The sequence below is a fragment of the Podarcis melisellensis genome (assembly GCF_964234715.1).
Source record: "Podarcis melisellensis genome assembly, chromosome: 6".
In the NCBI taxonomy this organism is placed as follows: Eukaryota; Metazoa; Chordata; class Lepidosauria; order Squamata; family Lacertidae; genus Podarcis; species Podarcis melisellensis.
In genome coordinates, this window is record NC_138538.1 from 48,650,894 (window position 1) to 48,673,245 (window position 22,352).

General features: G+C 43.5%; 1 protein-coding gene across 5 annotated transcripts in view; it reads left to right on the top strand.

The window, feature by feature from the left end:
* SZT2 (SZT2 subunit of KICSTOR complex) overlaps positions 1 to 22,352 on the top strand; it is an 83,246-nt gene that overhangs the window by 273 nt on the left and 60,621 nt on the right. For 4 of the 5 annotated variants that reach the window (XM_081916173.1, XM_081916177.1, XM_081916175.1 and 1 more), the window contains exons 2-9: positions 4,778 to 4,903; positions 5,430 to 5,603; positions 7,370 to 7,540; positions 15,207 to 15,338; positions 17,105 to 17,264; positions 17,883 to 17,989; positions 20,444 to 20,654; positions 21,780 to 21,950. In XM_081916173.1, the coding sequence (XP_081772299.1) occupies positions 4,778 to 4,903; positions 5,430 to 5,603; positions 7,370 to 7,540; positions 15,207 to 15,338; positions 17,105 to 17,264; positions 17,883 to 17,989; positions 20,444 to 20,654; positions 21,780 to 21,950 (1,252 nt within the window). The remainder of the gene's footprint in view (positions 1 to 4,777; positions 4,904 to 5,429; positions 5,604 to 7,369; positions 7,541 to 15,206; positions 15,339 to 17,104; positions 17,265 to 17,882; positions 17,990 to 20,443; positions 20,655 to 21,779; positions 21,951 to 22,352) is intronic. The other variant, XM_081916176.1, reaches the window with a different exon arrangement.

A 22,352-nucleotide genomic window follows, 5' to 3' on the forward strand; every position in this document is an offset into this window, starting at 1 on the left:
CCTCGGGGCGCTGTGTATGTGTGTCGGTGGAGTGAGCGCGTGGATGCAAGGGAGCGTATTGCATTGCGTATAACGGCTCACTGCCACTCCTAGATCTTGTTTACTATGTGTTTATGTATCTGTTTTGCGCTTGCAGCCCGCCCTTCACCAAACGTTCCACAGGGCAGTTTGCAAACATGCCGTGAATGAAACAAGTCGCAACTTAACGTTGCAGTCACAAAAGCAAAACCGTCAAACAGCCTATGATTTAAAGACAAACCCAGTAACATAGGAAAAAAACACCATGGTACAGTAGTGTTGGATAAGTGTCTTGCTGTATATTGCACCTAACCTGAAAGAGATTTCATGAGAACACGTGTATTCGATCAAAAGCTCATCCCTACTTTGCCCAACAGTTTTGCAGTCGAGGGTGCCACAAGTAGGGAGTCCCTTTGCTACGGAGAGGTGCCTTTAGAGAACAACAGAGCCAAATGCCTCTGGCAGAGGAAATGTTTAGACGTAGGGAGATGTGCTGGACTCTGCATGCCCATTGTTGTTACTGCATCACCTACCCACATGCAGCCCTGGTACTTTTTTGGTACTATTAGTGCACATGTGGTAGAATGTTCAAGTCGACTTGCTACGCCTCCACTTGTCTACAGAGCAGCCTTATGGATGCTTGCTCAGAATTAAGGCCTAATAGGTAAATAGAGCATATGTCTAAGGATAACAGCCTTGATTTGCCATTAAGGGAGAAACAGGCTTTTTGAATAAGAATAACTGGCCATTTTTGCTCTTCCTATCTCTAACAGTGACCAGGTATTCCAAGGGAAGTTGATATTAATGTAAGAAATATAAAGTAGACAATATTATATATTCATTGGATCACCTGTTGGCTGTAAAAATATGAAACCTTTCTAGTTCCAAAAAACTCTCATGCTGTAATCCTATGTGTTTTGTCCTCTGTAGTTTATGTAGAAATGCATTACAAACTCAGTTAGTTAATGGCATAGCAAACTTATTCTTGAAGAGCCCTGAAAGCCTGCACAGATTAGTAACAAACTTTTCCAGCCAGGCCACACCTGAGTCAGCTCTCCAGGCCTTCCGGGTCATAGCTGTTTCTCTTAAAGGGCCCACATGCCAAATAGATGATAATGCATTTGCACACAAATTTAAGAGTAAATTCAACTGAAGTAGTTAGAGCTTTTTTTTTAGTATTAAAGAGAAATAAATCATTTACAACATTGTACACTGAACATACGACACAGACTTCAGTACTAATTCCAGTGATTTAACATACTCTTAACCAGCTGTTGAGAAAAAGAGAAATAATAAAGCAATTGATTACAGTTACAAAATCTTGAAAATATTATCATATATGTCCATGTGGAATTCTCACATGGTACTGGAATTTTCCATAAAAGAATGTCAGGTCTTATTCTTTCTCTAATTCTGTTGAAAATGTAAGCTTTAATTTTAGCAATCTGCCAGTGGGACTACTAACTAAACCCTCCTAGGATCACATTGTAAATTGCACAGTGGCAGTTCCTGCCAGATAGTAGTGGACATTGCTCCCTGGTTGTTGTGCTACATGGTTCTGTAGGGCGCTATTTTGTCCCACTGCTAATTAACACATACATGGAGTGGCCATTAAGAGTTTTGGAGCATGGTTTCACCAGTACAGTTGTACCTTGGAAGTCAGACGGAATCCGTTCCGGAAGTCCGTTTGACTTCCAAATCATGGCTTCTGATTGGCTTCAGGAAGCTCCTGCCATGGAAGCCCTGTCAGACGTTCGGCTTCCAAAAGAACGTTCGAAAACTGGAACAGTCACTTCTGGGTTTCAATCATCCGGGAGCCAAAACAATTGAGAACTAGGCTGTTCAAAAACCAAGGTATGACTGTATACTTATGGCACACAGCTCTGTTTCTTCATAACATCTGAATTGGGAGTGGCTTTTCAATCACTGAACCAGTACATGAGTGCAGTGGTGGACTGAATGAGGGCCAATAAACTGAGTTTGAATTCTGGAAATATGGAAGCTCTGTGGGTACATCACATTGCTTATTGCCTGTTCTGAAGGTGCAAGTATGTAGCATGGGGGTATTTCTCTATATATACGAGGTGCAAGTGACTTCTATGGTTAGGATTTCCTTTCGCTGGCTTCATTTGTATGCTAGATACAGCCGTATCTGAATCAGGTTAGCTTGGCTTTTGTAGTCCATGCATTGGCAACCTCAGCATTGCAATGCACTTTGTGTGGGACTGACTTTCTGCTTGGTCCAGAAGTTTCAGCTAATGCAGAATGCAGCTACTAGATGGCAGACTCCATGTGACACCTCTGCTGAAACATCTGCAATGGCTGCCCATGTGCTAAATGGGCCCGTGTCAATATTATTTTGATGAAATACAAAGCCCATGACAACTTAAGGACCACCTGGACCCTTATATTCCAGCCTGATCACTGAGATCATTCAGAGAACAGCTGTTAGTTGTCCCCTGTGTCTCAGAAGCCAGGCATCAGAGTCATGAGTCTCATTCTATGGAGAGTGGGTGGGCCTTTTGGGACATTATGTCTCTTGGGAACTGGACAGTTCTGGGTGGGGACTCCGGTAGCCTCCTTGCCAAGCAGCAAAATAGACCCTAGGCTGCTCCTGCTCCTCTCCTCACAATCTGGTGTGATTCCCACCTGTCATGAGGAGGTCTCATAAAGTGTCCCTTGTCTGGTTGCAGAACAGCCACTGCCTCTTAAAGTTGTGCATGTGAGTGTCCCAATAATTCAGTTACAGATAGGTAGCCATGTTGGTCTGCCATAGTCAAAACAAAAAAAATTCCTTCCAGTAGCACCTTAAAGACCAACTAAGTTAGTTCTTGGTATGAGCTTTCGTGTGCATGCACACTTCTTCAGATACACTGAAACAGAAGTTTCCAGACCCCTCTATATAGTGAGAAGGTGGGGAGGGGTATTACTCAGAAGGGTGGTGGGAATGGGTGATGGGCAGATTCAGCAGCTTCTCTTCAGCAGCTTCATCAGGAATCACAAGACAGAGAAACCAGTAGGAGAACACTTCAATCTCCCAGGACATTCTATACAAGATCTCAAAGTAGCTGTTTTACTACAAAGGAATTTCAGAAATAGACTGGAAAGAGAAGCTGCTGAATTGCAACTTATCACCAAACTTAAAACCATGGAGACACCTGGTCTGAACAAAGACCTTGGATTCTTATCTCATTATACATGACAAATCCATTTTTCACCTTCTCACCCCTTGCTTTTTCCTGTAAGACCTATTGCAGTCGTTAAGAGTCGTCAACAGGCTCATCACAGCTATCTGCCAATCACGCATTCCCACCACCCTTCTGAGTAATACCCCTCCCCACCTTCTCACTATATAGAAGGGTCTGGAAACTTCTGTTTCAGTGTATCTGAAGAAGTGTGCATGCACACGAAAGCTCATACCAAGAACTAACTTAGTTGGCCAATAATTCAGGGCAGGGCTGAAGAACCTCTCCCTTTCTTAATTTACTAGGAACCTTATTTCCCTCTTTCCTTCCTGCCCCTTTTTCCTAGTGTGTTGTGGTTTTTCCAGTTAGTAAGCCTGCAAGTAGGGACAGTCTTGTTTTAATGGATTGTATGTAAGTCACTCTGGGAGCCTTTTGGCGGAAGATCAGGAGTACAAATGCTCTTAATAATAGTAATAATGCTCTTCTGCAGAGATTTGGCAGGAATCTTTACTGGTAACTTTGGAACATCTCTTGAACACCTTTTTGTGCTGACAGGCCCATTCAGCTGTTTAATATCCACTACCCCCAAGCAAAGCATGGATTGCCAGTGCCCAGGGTCACATGGAGGGGTAGGGTGGATGTCTGCATCACCCAGGAGATGACAGCCACATAGATAAGAAAATGAGAGATCAATTCCTGGTTCGCATGGAGAAGCCGTTTTCAACAGAGCCCAGTGATGGAAGCACGTAGCTGTATTGAGGCAGCACCAGGTGTTGAATTTTTGTGCCCCTAACAGTTTTACACCCGGAGCAACTGCCCCTGTGGCTGCCCACGCTATGCCACTGCCTCCAAGATTTGCCAGTCATTATAATGATTATTTTGTATTGCTTTATGCTATTTTATTGCTTGGGACGCGGGTGGCGCTGTGGGTAAAACCTCAGCGCCTAGGACTTGCCAATCGTCAGGTTGGCGGTTTGAATCCCCGCAGTGGGGTGCGCTCCCATTGCTCGGTCCCAGCGCCTGCCAACCTAGCAGTTCGAAAGCATCCCCGGGTGCAAGTAGATAAATAGGGACCGCTTACGAGCGGGAAGGTAAACGGCGTTTCCGTGTGCTGCGCTGGCTCGCCAGATGCAGCTTGTCACACTGGCCACGTGACCCGGAAGTGTCTGCAGACAGCGCTGGCCCCCGGCCTCTTAAGTGAGATGGGCGCACAACCCTAGAGTCGGACACGACTGGCCCGTACGGGCAGGGGTACCTTTACCTTTATGCTATTTTATATTTTATTGTATTTGTATGTACTGTTGTACACTGCCTTGATATTTTATGAGTGGGTGATGTATGTTTCTATAGATAAAATAGAAAATAATAATTAATAAATAAATATACCATTTTATTTTATTTTTTGTACATCTTAATCTTTGGGCTCATGTAGCATCTTACAGCAATTGTTGAGTGATGTAATCTTTGCCATCCTGTTCCGGCGGTATAATGACAAAGAACAATTTGAGACAACATGTGAGTTTCTTACAAAATAATCAAGATGTGAGATTACAGTTCTTTTTTGTTGCTTGCAGGTAGAGGAGGCCGGGCAGGTCTTTCTCTTGATGAAAAAGGATTATCGAATTTCACGCAACGTGCGCCTGGCTTGGTTTCTCAGTCGTTTGCATCAGGTGATCTGGGCAGTGCCTGAATCTGAACTGGTAAGCAAGCTGCACGTAAAGTTTACTTCTGTATGATGACCTCTTAGGCCAGTCAAAGTAGGAAAGCTTTGGACTGATGAACAACATTTAAATTTCTGTGATGTAGGTATGAGGTATCTGAGGGGTGGTCTTAGGTTACACCCCTTCTGTGATGTATGTATGATGTTTCTGGGGGTGGTCTTGATCTACAGGATGGGAATTTCAAAAGTCTTTATAAGCCTTTGCACACCATTTTTCTGGGTCCTCCTACTTTCCTGCGTGTGAGGGGAGTACCCTGTTGCAACAGATCAATAAAGATCAAGCTTACTAGCTGCTTTGCTTCTCAATAGTCTCTGGTTGGCCTCTGTTATTTTCTCCTACCAATAGGGAACCTATGTAAGGACTCTATATGGGCTCTTGGATACCCCATAAGGGAAAAGGGCAATTTTTGTTTGCAACAGCATCTAGGAAGGAAGATACATCTATAACCGAGCTTTACCCTTTCGTTGTGTCCTGCCTCCATTCCCCCCCCCCCATTTTTTTTAAGGTACATTCAGATAATGAGTTGGATATTCTCAGCATCCTTCCAAATAGCTGGCAACCTGACGAGCCTGTTCAGCCCAGGCCATATCTCCTAGTGCCTTCTACACAAGTCACTTTCCTTGCGCGCCAGTACCGTTTTGTGATTGAATTGGATTTGAGCCCTTCTACGGGGATTGTGGTAAGTGTACTAGTTCCTCATCCTGTGTTCCCTGAGCATTTCTGTCATCCTTTTTCCTCATCCTTGCCCTAGAAGTGCTTCTTCATCGTCTTGTCAGCGATAGCATATCTTTGTCTTGGAGAAGTCTCCCAGGCTCTATTTTCCTAGGAGTTTTGTCTGCTGGGTATCCTGACTTATTCCTAGTAGAGAGAGCACTTCATAGATGTTTCCAGAATATTACATATGGAATGCTCCTATTATTATTTATTGAATTTATATACTGCCCTATACCTGGGGGTCTCAGGGCGATTCACAGAATAAAATCAAGATATAAAACCACAAAATACATAATAAAAATAAAAGCAACAACCCAATAGCCCCCCCAAAAAACCCCCACACATTTTAAAAGGGCATAGGATGTAAATCAGATCAACCAAAGGCCTGGCTAAAAAGGAACATTTTTGCCTGGCACCTAAAGATGTATAACGAAGGCACTAGGTGAACTTCCCTGGGGAGAGTATTCCACAGATGGGGAGCCACTGTAGAGAAGGCCCTCTCTACAGTGTTGCCACCCTCTCAAGGAGAAGGCACACAAAGGAAAGTCTCAGATGATGATCTCAGGATCCCGGTAAATTCATATGGAAAGGGTTGGTCCTTGAGGTATTGTGGTCCAGAGCCGTTAAAGGCTATATGGGTCAGAACCAACACTTTAAATTGGGCCCAGAAACTAATTGGTAGCCAGTGCAGTCGGACCAGGATCAGTGTGATATGCTCAAACCATCTTGCTCTGGTGAGCAACCTGGCCGCTGAATTCTGCACTAGCTGAAGTTTCCGAACCGTCTTCAGAGGCAGCCCTACGTAAAACACATTGCAGTAATCTAACCTTGAGGTTACCAGAGCATAGACAACAGTAGTTAGGCTATCCCTGTCCAGATAGGGGCGTAGCTGAGCCACCATCCAAAGCCGATGGAAGGCACTCTGGGCTACTGAGGCCATCTGAGGCTCCAGTGACAGCAAAGGATCCAGGAGTACCCCAAGCTACGAACCTGCTCCTTCAGAGCAAGTGTAACCACATCAAGAGCAGGTGACCTCCCAGCCATCTGGTCTAGGGAACCACCCACTAACAGTGCCCTCAGTCTTATCTGGATTGAGTTTGTTGGCTCTCATCCAGTCCATTACCAAGACAAGACACTGGTTCAGCACTTCCACTGCCTCACCTGCAGGTGTAAAGGAGAAATATAGCTGAGTGTCATCAGCATACTACTGACAAGTATACTCAGAACCTCCAGATAACCCCACCTAGCAGTTTCATGTAGATGTTAAACAACATGGGGGATAGGATTGAACCCTGCGGAACCCCACGTTGAAGGTTCCAGGGAGATGAAAAGCATTCCCCAAGTAATACCCAAGTAATGACTATCCAAGTAGAACCACTGCAAAGTGGTGCCACCCACCCCTAGTTCAGAGAGTCGTTCCAAAAGGATACCATGGTTGATGGTATCAAAAGCTGCTGAGAGGTCGAGAACAATTAACAGGGACATGTTTCCCTTGTCTCTCTCTTGAAAGAGGTCAGTTTTTGTGCCAAAACCAAGCCTAAACCCCAATTGAAATGGATCCATAAAATCAGTTTCTGCCAAAAGTGCCTGGATCTGGTCTGTGACCACTCACTCCAGAACCTTGCCTAGGAAAGGGAGATTAGCAACTGGCCGGTAGTTAGTTAGCTGGAAACTCCTGTCTCTGGTACAACTTCAGTAGAAGCTTGATACTATGTCATTTTTCTTCTTCAGGATGACTCTACAGGGGAGATAATTTTCGATGAAGTGTTCTATGCCCTGTCCCGGTGTTTAGTGGGGTTGTTAAAGCCTTTTCGGATCCCAGGCTCGGACATTATCTACCAACCTGAGATCTTCATTACCATCCAAGTATATTCTTCCATCATTGGCCTGCAGACACACCAGGTAGGTATTATGTCTTGTGTTTCACGAGGCTGTTAACATGAGAGACTGCTGATAATGAGAGGTTTCATTACACGTCTAAACAATTGAACATTTGAGCCAGACTCTCCTGTGACATAAATTAACACCCTAGGGTGGAAGAATATTAGGAGCTCTGAGCAAGTGTCCTTCTGTTGGCAAACCTTTTTTTTATTAAGTCATCGTCTTCTTTTTTAATTAAGTCATCATGTTCTGTAAATGAGATTAGTTTGCTAAGGATTAGATTAGTTCTGTGTCTTCTCATTTAATCCCACACCCATTCCACTGCAAAATCTGTTTTCAATGTCACATTATGTCCTACGGCATGGGTAAGGCTGCTCTTTCTACAAAGGTGCATTTCTGCAGCAAACAGACAAAAATCCCATTGTTGATAAACTTTACCTGTGTTGAGCAGTGCATTCATACTGAATTACAGTGGTACTGGAGTTACAGATTGGTTAACTCTTCATCTTATACCATGCACATATTTTTTTAAAAAATGTCAAAATTGGCAGTGCTTTTATGAACCCTGTATATACTTTGCAAATTGAACAGGATCACATGTTTTGTCATATTTTGCATAGCCTTTTAAATTTATTTCTTATTCATTTTCTGTCCCACTTTTCCTCAAAGGTGGTATTACACATGGTTTCCCACTTCCCCATTTTATTCTCACAACAGCCCAATGAAGTAGGTTCGGCTAAGAGAGTGACTGGACCAAGGTCACTCAGTGAGCTTCCTCACTGAGAGGGGATTTGAACCCTGGTCTCCCAGGTCCTAGTCCAACACTCTAACCACTGCAACCTGTTCTGCTTCTGCCAGTCATAAGGGGCATAAGGAGTTACTCAGGAGTGTTGTCCCCTAACCACTAGAAATCCTTTGTAGCCTCTCCTTTACGTACTGAGATCTCCCAGAATGGCCCGCACATTTTCAAGCTTATTTTTCACAGCTATAAGGTCGGGGGGAAACCTGCCTTTTTTTTAAAAAAAAAAATTTTTATTAACAGGCCAATCACATCACATTATCCAAATCACATTAGTTCCAAATTATACAGCCAAATTTAAAATTTTGTTGGGGGTACCCATACATCAAGCTCTGCACGAGTCCAAAACTCCGAACAAGTCCAAACATCACTTATATTACTGCTTTAATTAGACAGTTCTATCCAGTTCAATCCAGATAGTCCTTTATTACTTTCTTTCTCTTCTTGTTGTTATCGTATATTCCTTTCTTTGCAATCTCTGATAATTTTCACAAGCAGATTGAAAACAGGCATCCTCTGTGTGGTTTTTGTACTCTTCAAAGATCATATCGCTCAGGGACAGCCTCTGTTCAACGCTTCCATAAAAAAAAATAATCTTCGGTCTGTCCTTTACTTTTCTCAGGCTTATCAAATGAATCAGGAGGCTCTGTCAGGTCAAGCTTGCGTTCCAACATTCCTTCTCAATCGAACGATCCTGATTCTCCTCCCCCTGTCCTTCTTTCTCCGGCAAGCCTGTCTTGGCGAGACGCCATTTTTTAACTGCGTCATAAAAATTTTCCTCTTTCTCACTGTTCACCAATCCTCTCTCCTGTTATAATCCATCCCACACAGTTCTTGAATTCCTGCTTGTGATTAATAAAAACGCAGCGATTTTATTTCTATCTGGGGTGAAGGGTCATTAATATCACATCGTGCAAAGAAAAAAAAAGTTTTTTCCTCCACCCCCCCCCCCTTCATTCCAAACATACAGTATCCTAGTGGAGATTCATCAGAAGATTTACTTATCCATCTGTCACTCCCGGTCACAGAGATCCATTAATCAGCAGTCTTATCTCTCGAACATTACTTGATGTATGTGCTTCAGCTTCATTAGAAACCTGCCTTTTAAAACGAATATGGAGATTTTCAAGTTGCTAAATTCTGTGCACACAATTGATTTGTGAATTTCTGTGTGCACAATCGCAAAGCTTGAATATCCTTAACTCTGATTATTGTGAGGTGCCGAGTGTAGTTGGACTTTGCCTCTCCTACTCCTGGCTGCTCTTACTAGAGCTGGGTGGCAATTGTAAGTGGTTCAGTTATTATGAACAGCATTTTTGTCCACATCCACAGCATTTAGTAAATTGTTAGTATTCACACATTTATTACTTGGAAATTATTATCAACAGTTTCTTACTCGTATATTCATGATTAATGGTGTTTGTGTGTTTGCTCTTCCTGCTTCGCCCTCTAGCTACCAGGATAGCTGTGTATGATTTAGGATATATATTTACTTTCACTTGTTTCCTTGATTTGTTTGATTTATGTATCAGGTTGTATGTATACTTGTTGCTAATTTTAGGAGCCTAAGGCAGACAGTGACAGCAAATAAAATGTTGGGGTGCTGCAGTTTTTTTGTCGCGTAGGTGTCAAAAGCTGTTCTGTGAGTATATGCATAGTCCTGTGTTTGCAGAATGCCAGAATAGCAAGCCAATATTAATGACTTTTCTTTTTAGTAATAGAGCTACTTCTTCATCCCGTTCAGTGATTTTTCTTTTGCATGGTGCCTGATAATTTATTTGGCTTCCTCATTTATTTACATACAAAACGCATGTGCCATTTTTTCCACTGCGGTGTCCAAAGTAGTTCACAGTATAAAATTTATATTCCACAATAATAATCAAAAGATAAGACCAATAAAGACTTAATTCCTTTGCCCCCCTTTCCTGACTGCCATTAGATTGGAGGATTTCCCCCCAGTGTTTTCCTTCTGTGCCAGGAAAGAGTGAACAAGAACCACTCACATTACAGACTTAGTGCTCCACTGTTCTTTCAACAACCCCATGAATCCATGGGAGCACCAATTCTGCAGCAAACCAGCATTCTCTGTTAGAAAACAAATGGGAAACTAGCTACAACAGGTCAGCCATCCATGAAACCTATGAAACAGAATGGGAGGAGGTTGCTATTTTAAATGAAAAAGAGCATGGAGTGAACCCCTCCCTCTGCTTTACCACACCACCACTTTGTGTCATTTTTTCCTAGCCCAATTCTAGTTCCAGAAGTACACTAGGTTGGGAGCAGGGTGGAAATAATAAATATATATATATATATATATCAGATTTTTAAAAATTTTAATCGGATTTATTTATTTTTTAAATCAGATTTTAAAAATAAAATTCTTTTGGAGGAAAAATCTTTCCAAAGATAGTTTTCTTTGGAATGCAGAATGCTGCAGCGAGACTCCTTACGGGGTCCTCGCTGCGAGATCACATTCACCCGGTGCTATACCAGCTGCACTGGCTCCCGGTGGAGTACAGGATCAGGTTTAAGGTGCTGGTTTTAACCTTTAAAGCCCTATACGGCCTAGGACCCTCGTACCTACGGGACCGCCTCTCCTGGTATGTCCCACAGAGAAACTTACGGTCTTCAAATAAAAACATCTTGAAGGTCCCAGGCCACAGAGAGGTTAGGCTGGCCTCAACCAGAGCCAGGGCTTTTTTGGCTGTGGCTCCGTTCTGGTGGAACACTCTGTCACAAGAGACTAGGGCCCTGTGGGACTTGACATCTTTCCGCAGGGCCTGCAAGACAGAGCTGTTCCACCAGGCCTTTGGCCAGGGCACAGCCTGACTCCCTCCTTCGGCAATCTTTGCGGAGCTCTGGCCCAATGGTTGCCAGTGGTTTGTTTTGAATTAATTTTATAATGAATGATTTTAGAGTGTTGTGTTGTACTGTTGTACTATTTTATTGTTGTTAGCCGCTGTTAAGCTGTGGGCGAACATATCAGACACAGCGATTCTTCCAAAGCAGCTCTTTATTTGTAAGGTGGAACAGAACTAACTGAGGAGCTCAGTCAGCCTGCTTACATAGAGCTCTAGAACAATGTAACTGTTGCCATTTTCTAAAACTATCCAATCACTGAACGTCACTTTCGATCCTTCATTTGCATAACTATCTACAGCATCCCCCTGCTGGCCCAGGGTAAGAACTTCAGTACATAACACCCCTCCCCACCGAAATAAGGCGTTAGTTACTTCTGGAAAGAAGCTCATATTATACTGATCCCGAAGAAAGAGGGGGATATATTAGATGTAAAAAATTTCAGACCAATTTCGTTATTGAATAACGACTATAAGCTATTTGCGGATATACTAGCGAATAGACTAAAAATGGTGTTAAATAAGGTGATACACAAGGACCAAACAGGCTTTCTGCCGGGGAGGCAACTAAGGGATAATGTAAGAAACCTGATAAATATAATTGAATATCTTGAAGTCAGAAATGAGAAACAGGCAGTATGCAGTATTATTGTTCATAGACGCGGAAAAAGCGTTCGATAATGTTTCCTGGCATTTCATGAAAGAAAACTTAAAAGTACTAGGAGTTGGTGAAAATTTTTTGAGAGGTATTGGCACGATTTATTCGGATCAAAAAGCAAAGTTAATAATTAATAACAACATATCAGATAACTTTGAGATAACTAAAGGTACTAGGCAGGGATGCCCTTTGTCTCCCTTGCTATTTATTACAGTCCTAGAGGTCTTGAATAAGAAGCTAAGAGAATCATCAGAAGTCACAGGCATTAAGGTGGGACGAAAATAATTTAAGTTAAGAGCCTTCACAGATGATCTAGTTTTAACGTTGGAAGAACCAAGACAAAGTGTGAAAGAAGCAATAAAAAGAATGGAAGAGTTTGGGAAGGTATCAGGGTTTAAACTTAACAAAAACAAGATGAAAATGCTAGCAAAAAATTTGAAGAAAGAAGAGATGGAAGAATTACAAGTAGACTCAGGAATCGCGATAGCTAAAAAAATAAAATATTTAGGAATTTGGATGACAACAAAAAATATAAACCTGTACAAGGACAACTATGAGGTGGTATGGAAAGAAATTAAGAAAGATATGGATATATGGAGTAGACTAAAATTGTCATTATTAGGCAGAATCTCTGTGATAAAAATGAATATATTACCTAGACTGTTATTTTTATTTCAAGCAATACCAGTGGTAAAAGGGATAAGACAGTTTAAGGATTGGCAAAAAAACTTAGCGAAGTTTGTCTGGCAGGGGAAAAGGCCAAGGATAAAAATGAAGATACTAGTCGATAAGAAAGAGAGAGGAGGTTTTGATTTACCAGAACTGACTTTATATTATGAAGCTTCGTGCTTGGTATGGTTAAAAGACTGGCTGACCTTAGAAAACACCGACCTATTAGATTTAGAGGGCCATGATAATAGATATGGTTGGCATTCGTACCTATGGTACAACAAAGTAAAGGTACATAAAGGTTTTCTAAACCATGTGATTAGGAAATCTTTATATGAAGTATGGGATCGGAATAAAAACCTCCTGGAAAGAAAGACACCCTGGTGAATATCACCAATTGAGGTGCTGACAACAAAAAAAGCAAACCTGGAAGGGGAAAGAGTAACATATTAGGATAATACTCAGCTGTTTTGGTGGGATCGCAATCCCTGCTCCAAGAAGCACAAGAAGACAACGGAATCCTTTACCTAAACTGTTTCATCAAGTGCTGCAATGAGATGCAGAGCATCCAGTAGTTTGGAGAAACGGGTGTTACTGTAATGGGCCAATATTTGCCTTTGTTCTAGGATTTTGGGTCTTGTAGGTTTGTATAGAAGAGGGGGAGGGGTTTTGTGATGTTGGGGAATAAAGAAGAGCAAGGAGGGGTTTCTCTCAACCTTCTAAAAAAAAGGGCAAGGTTCAAGAAGTTAAAAGGTAAAAACATCCCAGAATGCCCATGTGATATATTTGATGTTAATGCCTGGTTTATCAGGAAACTTGAAGTACTGGTAACCTCTGTGCGTACAGTATAGCCAGTTCTTACCAGTTCCTGCCTTGTTGCAACCCAAAGTCAGGCGGTTTGATTTTTAAACTCGTGTCACGAAACAAGAGTAAGGGTCAAAGAGGGAGTGATCCCAGCATGGTGCACTGGTCTTGCCAACTTCTCAGACTGTCTGTGAATCAAAGAATAGGCTACCCAGACTACTGTGATAGTTCTCTGCCCATGATTTTCCACTTCTCTTGTCTATAGAAGAGAATAAGGCGGCAGGCGATAGTGGAGGTGAGACTCTGATAGCTGGCTTGGATTCCTGGGTTATATTATTTCTGGCACATCTTCTAACTTAGTCATGCAGTGCTTTAGGGGTAGAATAATAGTGTTCTTTTAAAAGATGCCTTGAGGTTGTTAACATACCTAGTGCTTAATTCAGCTGGCACAGAATGTACCGTATTTTTCGCCCCATAGGACGCAGCGGCCCATAGGACGCTGCGCCTCCCCACTGTCCCCGGAGCTTGCGGGGCTGGCGGTGGGGTCTCCCCGCCGTCAGCCTCCAAACCACTTCGGGAGACAGCGGGATGGCGGCGTTCCGCCTCCCTCTGTCCCCCGACCTTGTGGGGCTGGTGCTGGGGCTCTCCAGGCTTCAGCGAAAGCCTGCATTCGGCCCATAGGATGCACACACATCTCCCCTTCATTTTTGGAGGGGGAAAGTGCATCCTATAGGGCGAAAAATACGGTAGGTTCCTGGCATGGTGCAAAGTAGCAAAAGTGAGAAACTGCAAAAATGTGGAAGTCTTCAACGAGCAAAGGAAAGTCTTCGGTTTCATTTCCCATATCTGTCACCTGGTAACTCTGCTGAATGTTGAAACACCAAAACGAACCTTGGGAAAATTAGGTTGTAAAATGTACATGCTATTTTGAAATTCTGAAACATGATGAACCCAATTTCTAAGGCAGGTAGCCAGCCAGAGGAGAGAAGTTGTAACACAATGGCTTGCTTGAAGACTGGGATATTTGAATGAAAATTGGCGTTCATTTTCAGGACATAGCCGTGCATTTCAAGTTCAGACATCAGGTTGACTCCCATGGCTATTTTAAGAGAGGGAAGAGAGGCGCAAAAATATACATCTTCATCGTTCTGCCTTTCTCCTGTGTTCAGGCATGAGTGCCCTTGCTTGTGTATCTAAAGCAGCAGCAGCAGCAGCAGCATCCACACACAAGCAGATTTGAGGAAAACTCAATACTTGCAGAAGTACCCCCCCCCAAAAAAATCTTTCAGAAGACCCCCCCCCCCAACAAGGCAGACCTCTCAAGCAGCCTGAGGAATCAATATGCTTAGGGAATGTGGATTGACTGGGTTGGGGATGTGGAATACGGAAAATAGGTAGCAGGGGGAATTAAAAAGAGTATCCTGGAATACAGCGTGATTGGCTTGCTGGAACACTGAACAAGAACATTCCACTCCGCAACGTTTCATGGCAGGTCCCAACTGCAGTGTTATATTTAAAGGAACAATTCTTGAAAACCGATTTGCTAGCATAATATACAATGTCGTATATCTCGATGCATTTTGAGCCGGAAATTAACTCCAGGAGATATAATTTACTGATTTGTCCTGGGAAACCTAGTTGAAATTTGCCTATATGCTACAGCAGATTTTGTAGGATGCCTTTATCTCCTTAAAATTTTGTGAATTTCTGGCTCAAAACATCATTTGTAGAATTTCACCTTTTTTAAAAAGCAACAACAAAAACAACAATTGCTTGCTGGTGAATTGTTGCAATCCACTGTTCAGATTTTCTGAGATTTTGATGGTGTACCACTTGCCTCACTATGCAGCAGAGTACTTTATTTGGAACAAATAAGGATTTCCATTGTCTCTGGCCCAGGTACTATTCCAGGGTTGTCTGCTGGATGAGACCAAAACAGAGACCTTCCTGCAGCAGGTTTATACACGGCTGTGCACCTTTGAAAACAAAGTGGCTGAGATGCTCCAGCAGCAGTATGAGCCCAAAACTCAGGTGAGAATACTACTTTCTGCTGCTTTGAATGAGTGGGAGTTTTTGTATTATTTGCTCATCCAGTCTATGAAGCCACCCATCCCAAGAGTTGCCAGCATGGTACACTCTGGATGTATCCCATTGGCTGTGCTGGCTGGGACTTGCATAAATGATGAACCAGACCTGAACCAGTTATTTCCATAGAGAGAGTGGGTTGTTTCTTCTTCTGTTCTTTTTTTAAGGGAAATGGCCTTTGTGTAGGATTCTTGTGCAGCCTTGCAGATAGGTATTACCATATTTTTCCATGTATATTTTGGGGGCTGCAACCAATCACCCGGCCCCACAATGCACTGCCCGTGTATAAGACGAGCCCTGTTTTTAAACATTATTTTTGAGTAAAAAAAACACCCTAGACTTATACACGGAAAAGTACGGTACTTATTTGTTTATTGTATTTACTAGCAGCTTTTCTCTCTTCCAGTTTACAACTGTTTCCCTGCTTGGTCACCTGTAGGTGATTATTGCATCCCCATAACCAACCAAATGACTGCCCTGCCCTGTATAAGTATAACGTTTGGAGATGCCTGGGCAAGTGGTGGTGTCGCCCTCACGTTCCCTTAGGCATTATATTTTACATAATTGAATGTCATTGCAGCAAAAATTGCTTCCTGTTAGGAGCGAGACACATGCTCATCAGAGATGCTCCATAGAAATGCTGGCTAGATTACTGTGAGATCAAATTGTTGGCTGGAGAATAGGAAAGTTCTTCAAGCTCCTGTTGAGAATTAGAATGAGCCTGTTTGGAGAAGAGTTTTGTTTGGCAGGCACACCACTGCACCTGAAACAAATGATTTAGCTGCATGTTTGTGAAGAGGAATTAAGAAGCAAGAAGGGATTTTTGATAAGATCCTGAGAGCAACCGCAAATGTTTTTATTATTATTAAAGGTACCTTGAATCCTTTACACGAGCACATGACTTAACTGTCCTTTCATTATACTGTGCTACAGACAGATGCAACACCTCTGTCCACCCTCATTTTTGGAGCTGGCTTACAAGTTGTTGTATAGAGAGGTAGCTTCCCCTGTGGCTTCTGGAGCAATTGCTTTGAAAGCAGAGTTAGCTCTTTCTAAGCACAGGATCAACATAACTGAAACTTAGTAGGATGGGATGTGGGGTTGTTGGCCTCAGGCAGAGGCTGTGCCTGAAATTGTTGGAAGCATGTGCTGACATCAGCAACTGGCAAAAGTAGATGACTCTATGATTTCCCAAATGAAAAAGCTTGTGTGTCTGTCTGAGGGCTGTCATGTGTGCTGGGATGGGTTTTCAGGTTTTTGCTGATGCTATTGTTTCCCTGCAGAAATCTTGCAATAAAAAACCTGAAAGTAACTGTGGATACTAACAATACAGGTTGGGGCTGTCAGAGGTTGCTCAAAACAATCCCTCTGTGAAGGGAGACTTGATTGATTTGATTAAAAACTTGCTTCTCCCTACAACTACCTCAGGCACACTTTGGTATAGACCAAACTCCCCTCTGTTTTGGGGACTGTGGATTAGAACACCAGGGAATGTCACGTCATACGATTCTAAGCAAAGGTGGTCCTGAAATTTTTTCCCCATTCACTTTATAAACCTGATTTTGGAGTCTACCAGATGTGCAAGATGCACTTGTTGAGCCTGGGAGAGCAGGGAAAAATGGGCTTTACTTGGAGGAGAGGCCTTTGGGCACTTGCAGGTGAGCGAAGGGAAGGCTCACAGTTTTAGCTCATAAGAACGTGTCTTGTTGCAGGTGGACCTGTCCTCCCTTAACCAGGAACATCTTTGTGACCCCCAGGAATCCTCCGGGAGGAAACTGGGCGTCTCTATGGTCACTGCTGACGTCGGACTTGTCACTATGATTCGGCAGGGGATTCTAGCACTTCAGCTGCTGCCATCCAACTCCAGTGCAGGTTAGTTTAAAGGTCTTCCTGAAAGTGGGATTGCTAGGGAAAGCATGGGAGGGGGGTTGCGGAAGTTTCAAAGCCATCCGTTACATGTGAATGACCCAAGGGAGCTGAGAGGAGCCTTAGCCTGGCTCTGCCCAAGAGTATACAAGACTGAAAAGGTGATCCACTTTTCGAGGGCTAACAAATCAAGAGGTTTTGAGTCTTGGCCTTTCTTTCTCTGAAAGTCAAGGTTGTTCCCACTACAGCGGACTTTACCGCTTGATCGTCTTGCCTCGGGCTGCTCCCTAGGTGCTATCTGAACAACGTAGCAAAACTTTTCTTACAGCTTTCAGTCTACCTGGGGAAAGGTAGAACTTTTCCTTTCTTTTTTCAGAATTGACACATATGCATTTTGTGGGTCTTTTTTGGAATGATTACACACACACACACACACACACACACACACACAGAATAAATCCTCTTGTGAATCTGAGGAAGCTACTGCATGCCTCCTCTAGAATTAAAGTAGCCATTCTCTAACCCCTATCCATCAATTGCATGTCTCCCTTGGGATTTAACTCTTAGATTCCTTTTAGAATGCCTGCCCTCTCCCATCTACTGCTAATATTTGTTTGTTTGCAGGGATTATCGTGATCACAGATGGTGTCACCAGTGTCCCAGATGTAGCAGTCTGTGAGACTCTGCTCAACCAACTGCGCAGTGGGACTGTGGCTTGTTCCTTTGTTCAGGTACTGTGGAAGTGTGCTGGTGACAGGCACATTAGTTCTTTACTGTGCATGCACTGGGATCAGAGCTGACCCAGCCAGCCTTCAGGGGAAAACAAGGCTGTTGCCTGTGGTGCCCAGCATTCCAGAAATCTCTACCTTTGCCACATAACTCTTGGCAACAGTTTCCTCTTGCATTTCTTGATTTACCTGCTTTCCCAATGCCTGCTAGGAGGTGAACTGGGACTTCTAGTAATGCTGCCTAGGAATCTGGCAGAAACACTTATTCCAGATGGATTTTTGTGGCACACAATTGTGTGATAGCTGAGGCTGAAATTCTATAATCCTTACCTAGGATTAAGTCCCAGTTGCAGCCCTGCACTGGCCTGCAAGTAGATCCCATTTGAAATACTGTATATCGGTCTTGCTTTTGAGCAGGCATGTATAGGATTGCACACCTAGCTACTGAAAAGAAAAGCCTAAGTAAGAAAACAGTTTTTTTGTCAACTCTTGATTTTTTAATATGCTGTTAATTTTACCCAATATATGGTAGAACATGGGGAGATGCTCCCCCCTCCCAGAAAAATAGGTGCCGGTAATCAGTGTGAAGTTGTTACAGTAAGTGCCACACTTTTTAGCAAGGAAAAAAAGAGGCGCTGGGCCTGCGTACACTTGAGTACCCCCGGGGGGGGAGCACTGAGCAGAGGGATTTCTGTTTGCTTACAGCGGGGGGGGGGGGGGAATTAAGAATGGATGGGGCAGTGACCTGACAGCTATGTAGATGTTGCTTACTACTAGTGCAGGGTTGCATCAAGGTTTAGACCTGCACAGACACCCCAGATAACTTTGCAGGTGTGTCCATGAAGCTTCAACCTCACTGCCACCTTGACGCTGCCATGTCCCAAGTAAGTGGCAGTAACACTAGTCTTGGAAGGGCAGTGGCACAGCACAGCTCCTCCACACCAGCCAGTCTTGGCACCAATTGTTTGTCGCGAATTCCTCGCGGCGCTTTTAGCAGAAACGCTCAGAGTCCCAGGTTTTTCCCAGTGCAGTCTTTTTAATGTGAGCTATATACTGGTATTTACAAAAACAGTCCATACAGAGTGCCTGCTCCTTAAGGCAAGCGAATACTCTCCACCACAGCACAACCACCACACCAACTGTTGAACAGGCTTTCCTTTTAAAACAGGTGATAGCCAATCACATTCTTGCTGAGTCACTCTGACCCAGCACTTCACAGAGTATTGCATCAGCCTGTTGAAGCCTGCAGACTTACTCAGTATCCTGCGAATCCCAACATTGTTCAGCCTATGTACTGTTGAAGAATGAGTGAGTTCATCTATACTCCTTTCTCCTTTCTTCTTGAGAACATTGTCTTGAACAATCAGTGAAGTTTAGAAATTTGAATTTGCATTGCCTATTACCGAGGTAATGCCGCCTTCGGTTTTAAATACCAAAGCTGCTTTTTTAAAAAAAAAATCAAACCCAACTACTCAGATGTGACAGGTGTCAGCAACTATCCTCCCTAAAGTAGTTCATATTTTAAGCAGCCCACTAAATAAATTCCTAACCGTTTAAAACAGCAGCCTGCACCCTGTTCTAGGTGAATTAGTGAACTGCTAAAAGGTAAAGGTAAAGGACCCCTGACAGTTAAGTCTAGTCGCAGACGACTCTGGGGTTACGGCACTCATCTTGCTTTACTGGCCAAAGGAGCCGGCTTTTGTCTGCAGACAGCTTTTCCGGGTCAAGTGGCCAGCATGACTGAGCCGCTTCTGGTGTAACAGAACACCGAAATCAGAGCAGCGCACAGAAACACCGCTTACCTTCCCGCCGGAGTGGTACCTATTTATCTACTTTAACTTTTTTGGCATGCTTTTGAACAGCTAGGCTGGCAGGAGCTGGGATCGAGCAATGGGAGCTCACCCCGTCATGGGGATTCGAACCACCGACCTTCTGATCAGCAAGCCCAGGAGGCTGTGGTTTAGACCACAGCACTACCCGCTGTGCTAGACATTTAAAATTTTATTCTCATGCCCAACTCCCTGGATCATTGCTCCAAGGTATCCACTAAGCAGGGGCCTATAGTACCTTACTTTTCAGGCCTTCGTCTAAAAGCAAGAAGAAATACATACAGAAGGAGCTAGGAGTTGCAATGCCCATTATCACATATAAAGCCAATCCTCTTCCTGTAATTTGGGAGACAGGATGATTGTGTATATGTAGACTAATGTGAAATGGGCTTGATGAGAAAATTGCTTTGTGTGTTGCAAACAGGAAGGTGCTGTTGTCTTCATTTCTGGAGCACAAAGTGAAATAATTGCATGGGTTGAAGCTGTAGAATTTTATTTTTATTTTTTGCATTGTGCACCCAGCACTTTGACATACACTTCGGCAGGATGGGTTGAAATTGAGTTCATTACAATATAGGTGGCAGGAGCTGTTTCAAGGGGAAAGCGTCATGTGATTTTCTTTCCCCAGGTGGGTGGAGTCTACTCTTACGATTGCAGTTTTGGTCACGTTCCCAATGTGGAGCTCATGAAGTTCATTGCCATGGCAACGTTTGGTACATACCTCTCCACGTGTCCTGAGGTGGAGCCTTCTAGTTTGGACCTGAATGTCTACCACAAAGCTTTTCTGCTGTACTCCTTTCTGCGTAGCGGGGAATCACTGAACCCTGAGTATTACTGTGGTGAGCTTATTCTGCATGGAATTCAGAAATACTCCCCATCTTACCCACCCTGTCTTCACTAGTGCAAAAGGCCCAAGAAACTTGAACATGTTTGAGATGTGTGAAGGCATAGTAGGCCACCTTTGCAAGATAGTGGGTGTGATGGATGTTGCATGAGATTGAAGGATGAATAAGCAGGACTGTGGAAGCTCTCAGCTATTCTTTGCCTCATTTTTAAAAAACAGTTGGCCTAGAACCAAACAAAATCAAACAAAACAGCACGGTTTTGTTTCATAGACCTTTTTGCAGTTTCATACATTTATATACCACTTAATATTTAATATATTAATTTGTGTGTGTGTGTGTGTGTGCGTGTGTGTATGTATAAACCATAGCCGTATCATATCTGAAATGCAACAGCACCATATACAGTGGTACCTCAGGTTAAGTACTTAATTCGTTCCAGCAGTCCATACTTAACCTGAAACTGCTCTTAACCTGAAGCACCGCTTTAGCTAATGGGGCCTCCCGCTGCTGCTGCGCCACCGGAGCACGATTTCTGGGTTAGCGGAGTCTGTAACCTGAAGCGTATGTAACCTGAAGCGTATGTAACCTGAGGTACCACTGTAATATAGTGAAATCTTAGTAAAGCAGAAATGTAGCAGCACACTTTTAAAAGCATCTTGAGGGTTGAGGAAAGCTTGTCAGAACAGATGTATCTTCATTTGAAGCTCATCAAATGTGGTGTCTGCCATACTGGGAGGGAAATCCAGTGGGTCAGTGCTGTCACAGGGAACACCCACTTCTGATAAATTATTAGATGACAATCTGTTGGTGACCAAGTTGTTGGCAGGCCCTCCACTAAATATTCTAAGGTTCAGCTGATGCTGAAGAGGTCTGCATTACAGCAGTAGTTCAGGGCTTCTCCATTCTGCTCCTTTTAAAGTAGAAAAGTGTGGTCAATTCTAAGCATGTTATTTTAAGCATCCTACCAAGTACAGTTTGTCTCCATCCTAGACTTCTAGCCTTAGCATTTCAGTTGTGTGGTTGACTCTTCCTAGTAGCTGCTGGAGGCCCTTGCAAAGTGCCTTGGGACCTTATGTTAAGGGTGGGAATAACTGGCATAATTGTCTACTGTCGTTGCAGTGTCCCAGCACAGGCTGTTCAATGAACACCTTGTTTCCGCAAGCAGCAACCCTGCCTTGGCTATGAGGCGGAAGAAGCATACGGAGAAGGAAGTACATGCTGATCTGATCAGTATCATCTCTGTCCGGCTGCGAGAGGGTTATAGTATCCGCGAGGTCAACGTCACAAAAGGTGACTTCCAGTAATCTTACTCTGCTTTGTGAAGTGTGGCCAGTGTTCATCTGATGCCCATTCGGACATTACCCAGAGCAGGTTCTGGGGGCCAAACGGAGTCCTCCAATCCCCTCAGTTTGGCCCTCTGGCCACATCCCTCGATAGCCTTGCATTGCACAGCTGAGTGTTTTTCGAGTTTTGCCTGGCTGGAATGTGTCCTTGGACTCTGATTATGCCTCCTGCTTACTGGGATGAAGGATAGGGCAGGGGTGTACGAATGTGTGTAGGAACTATCCTCCTGTACAAAGGTAAAATTCGCATTTGCTGCTTTTGTTTCTGTCCCCCACCCACGACTAGTGATCCCTGGAAAGCTGCCCCGAAGGTAATGTGGATTGAAATGTTCCCCATCCCTTATCCAGA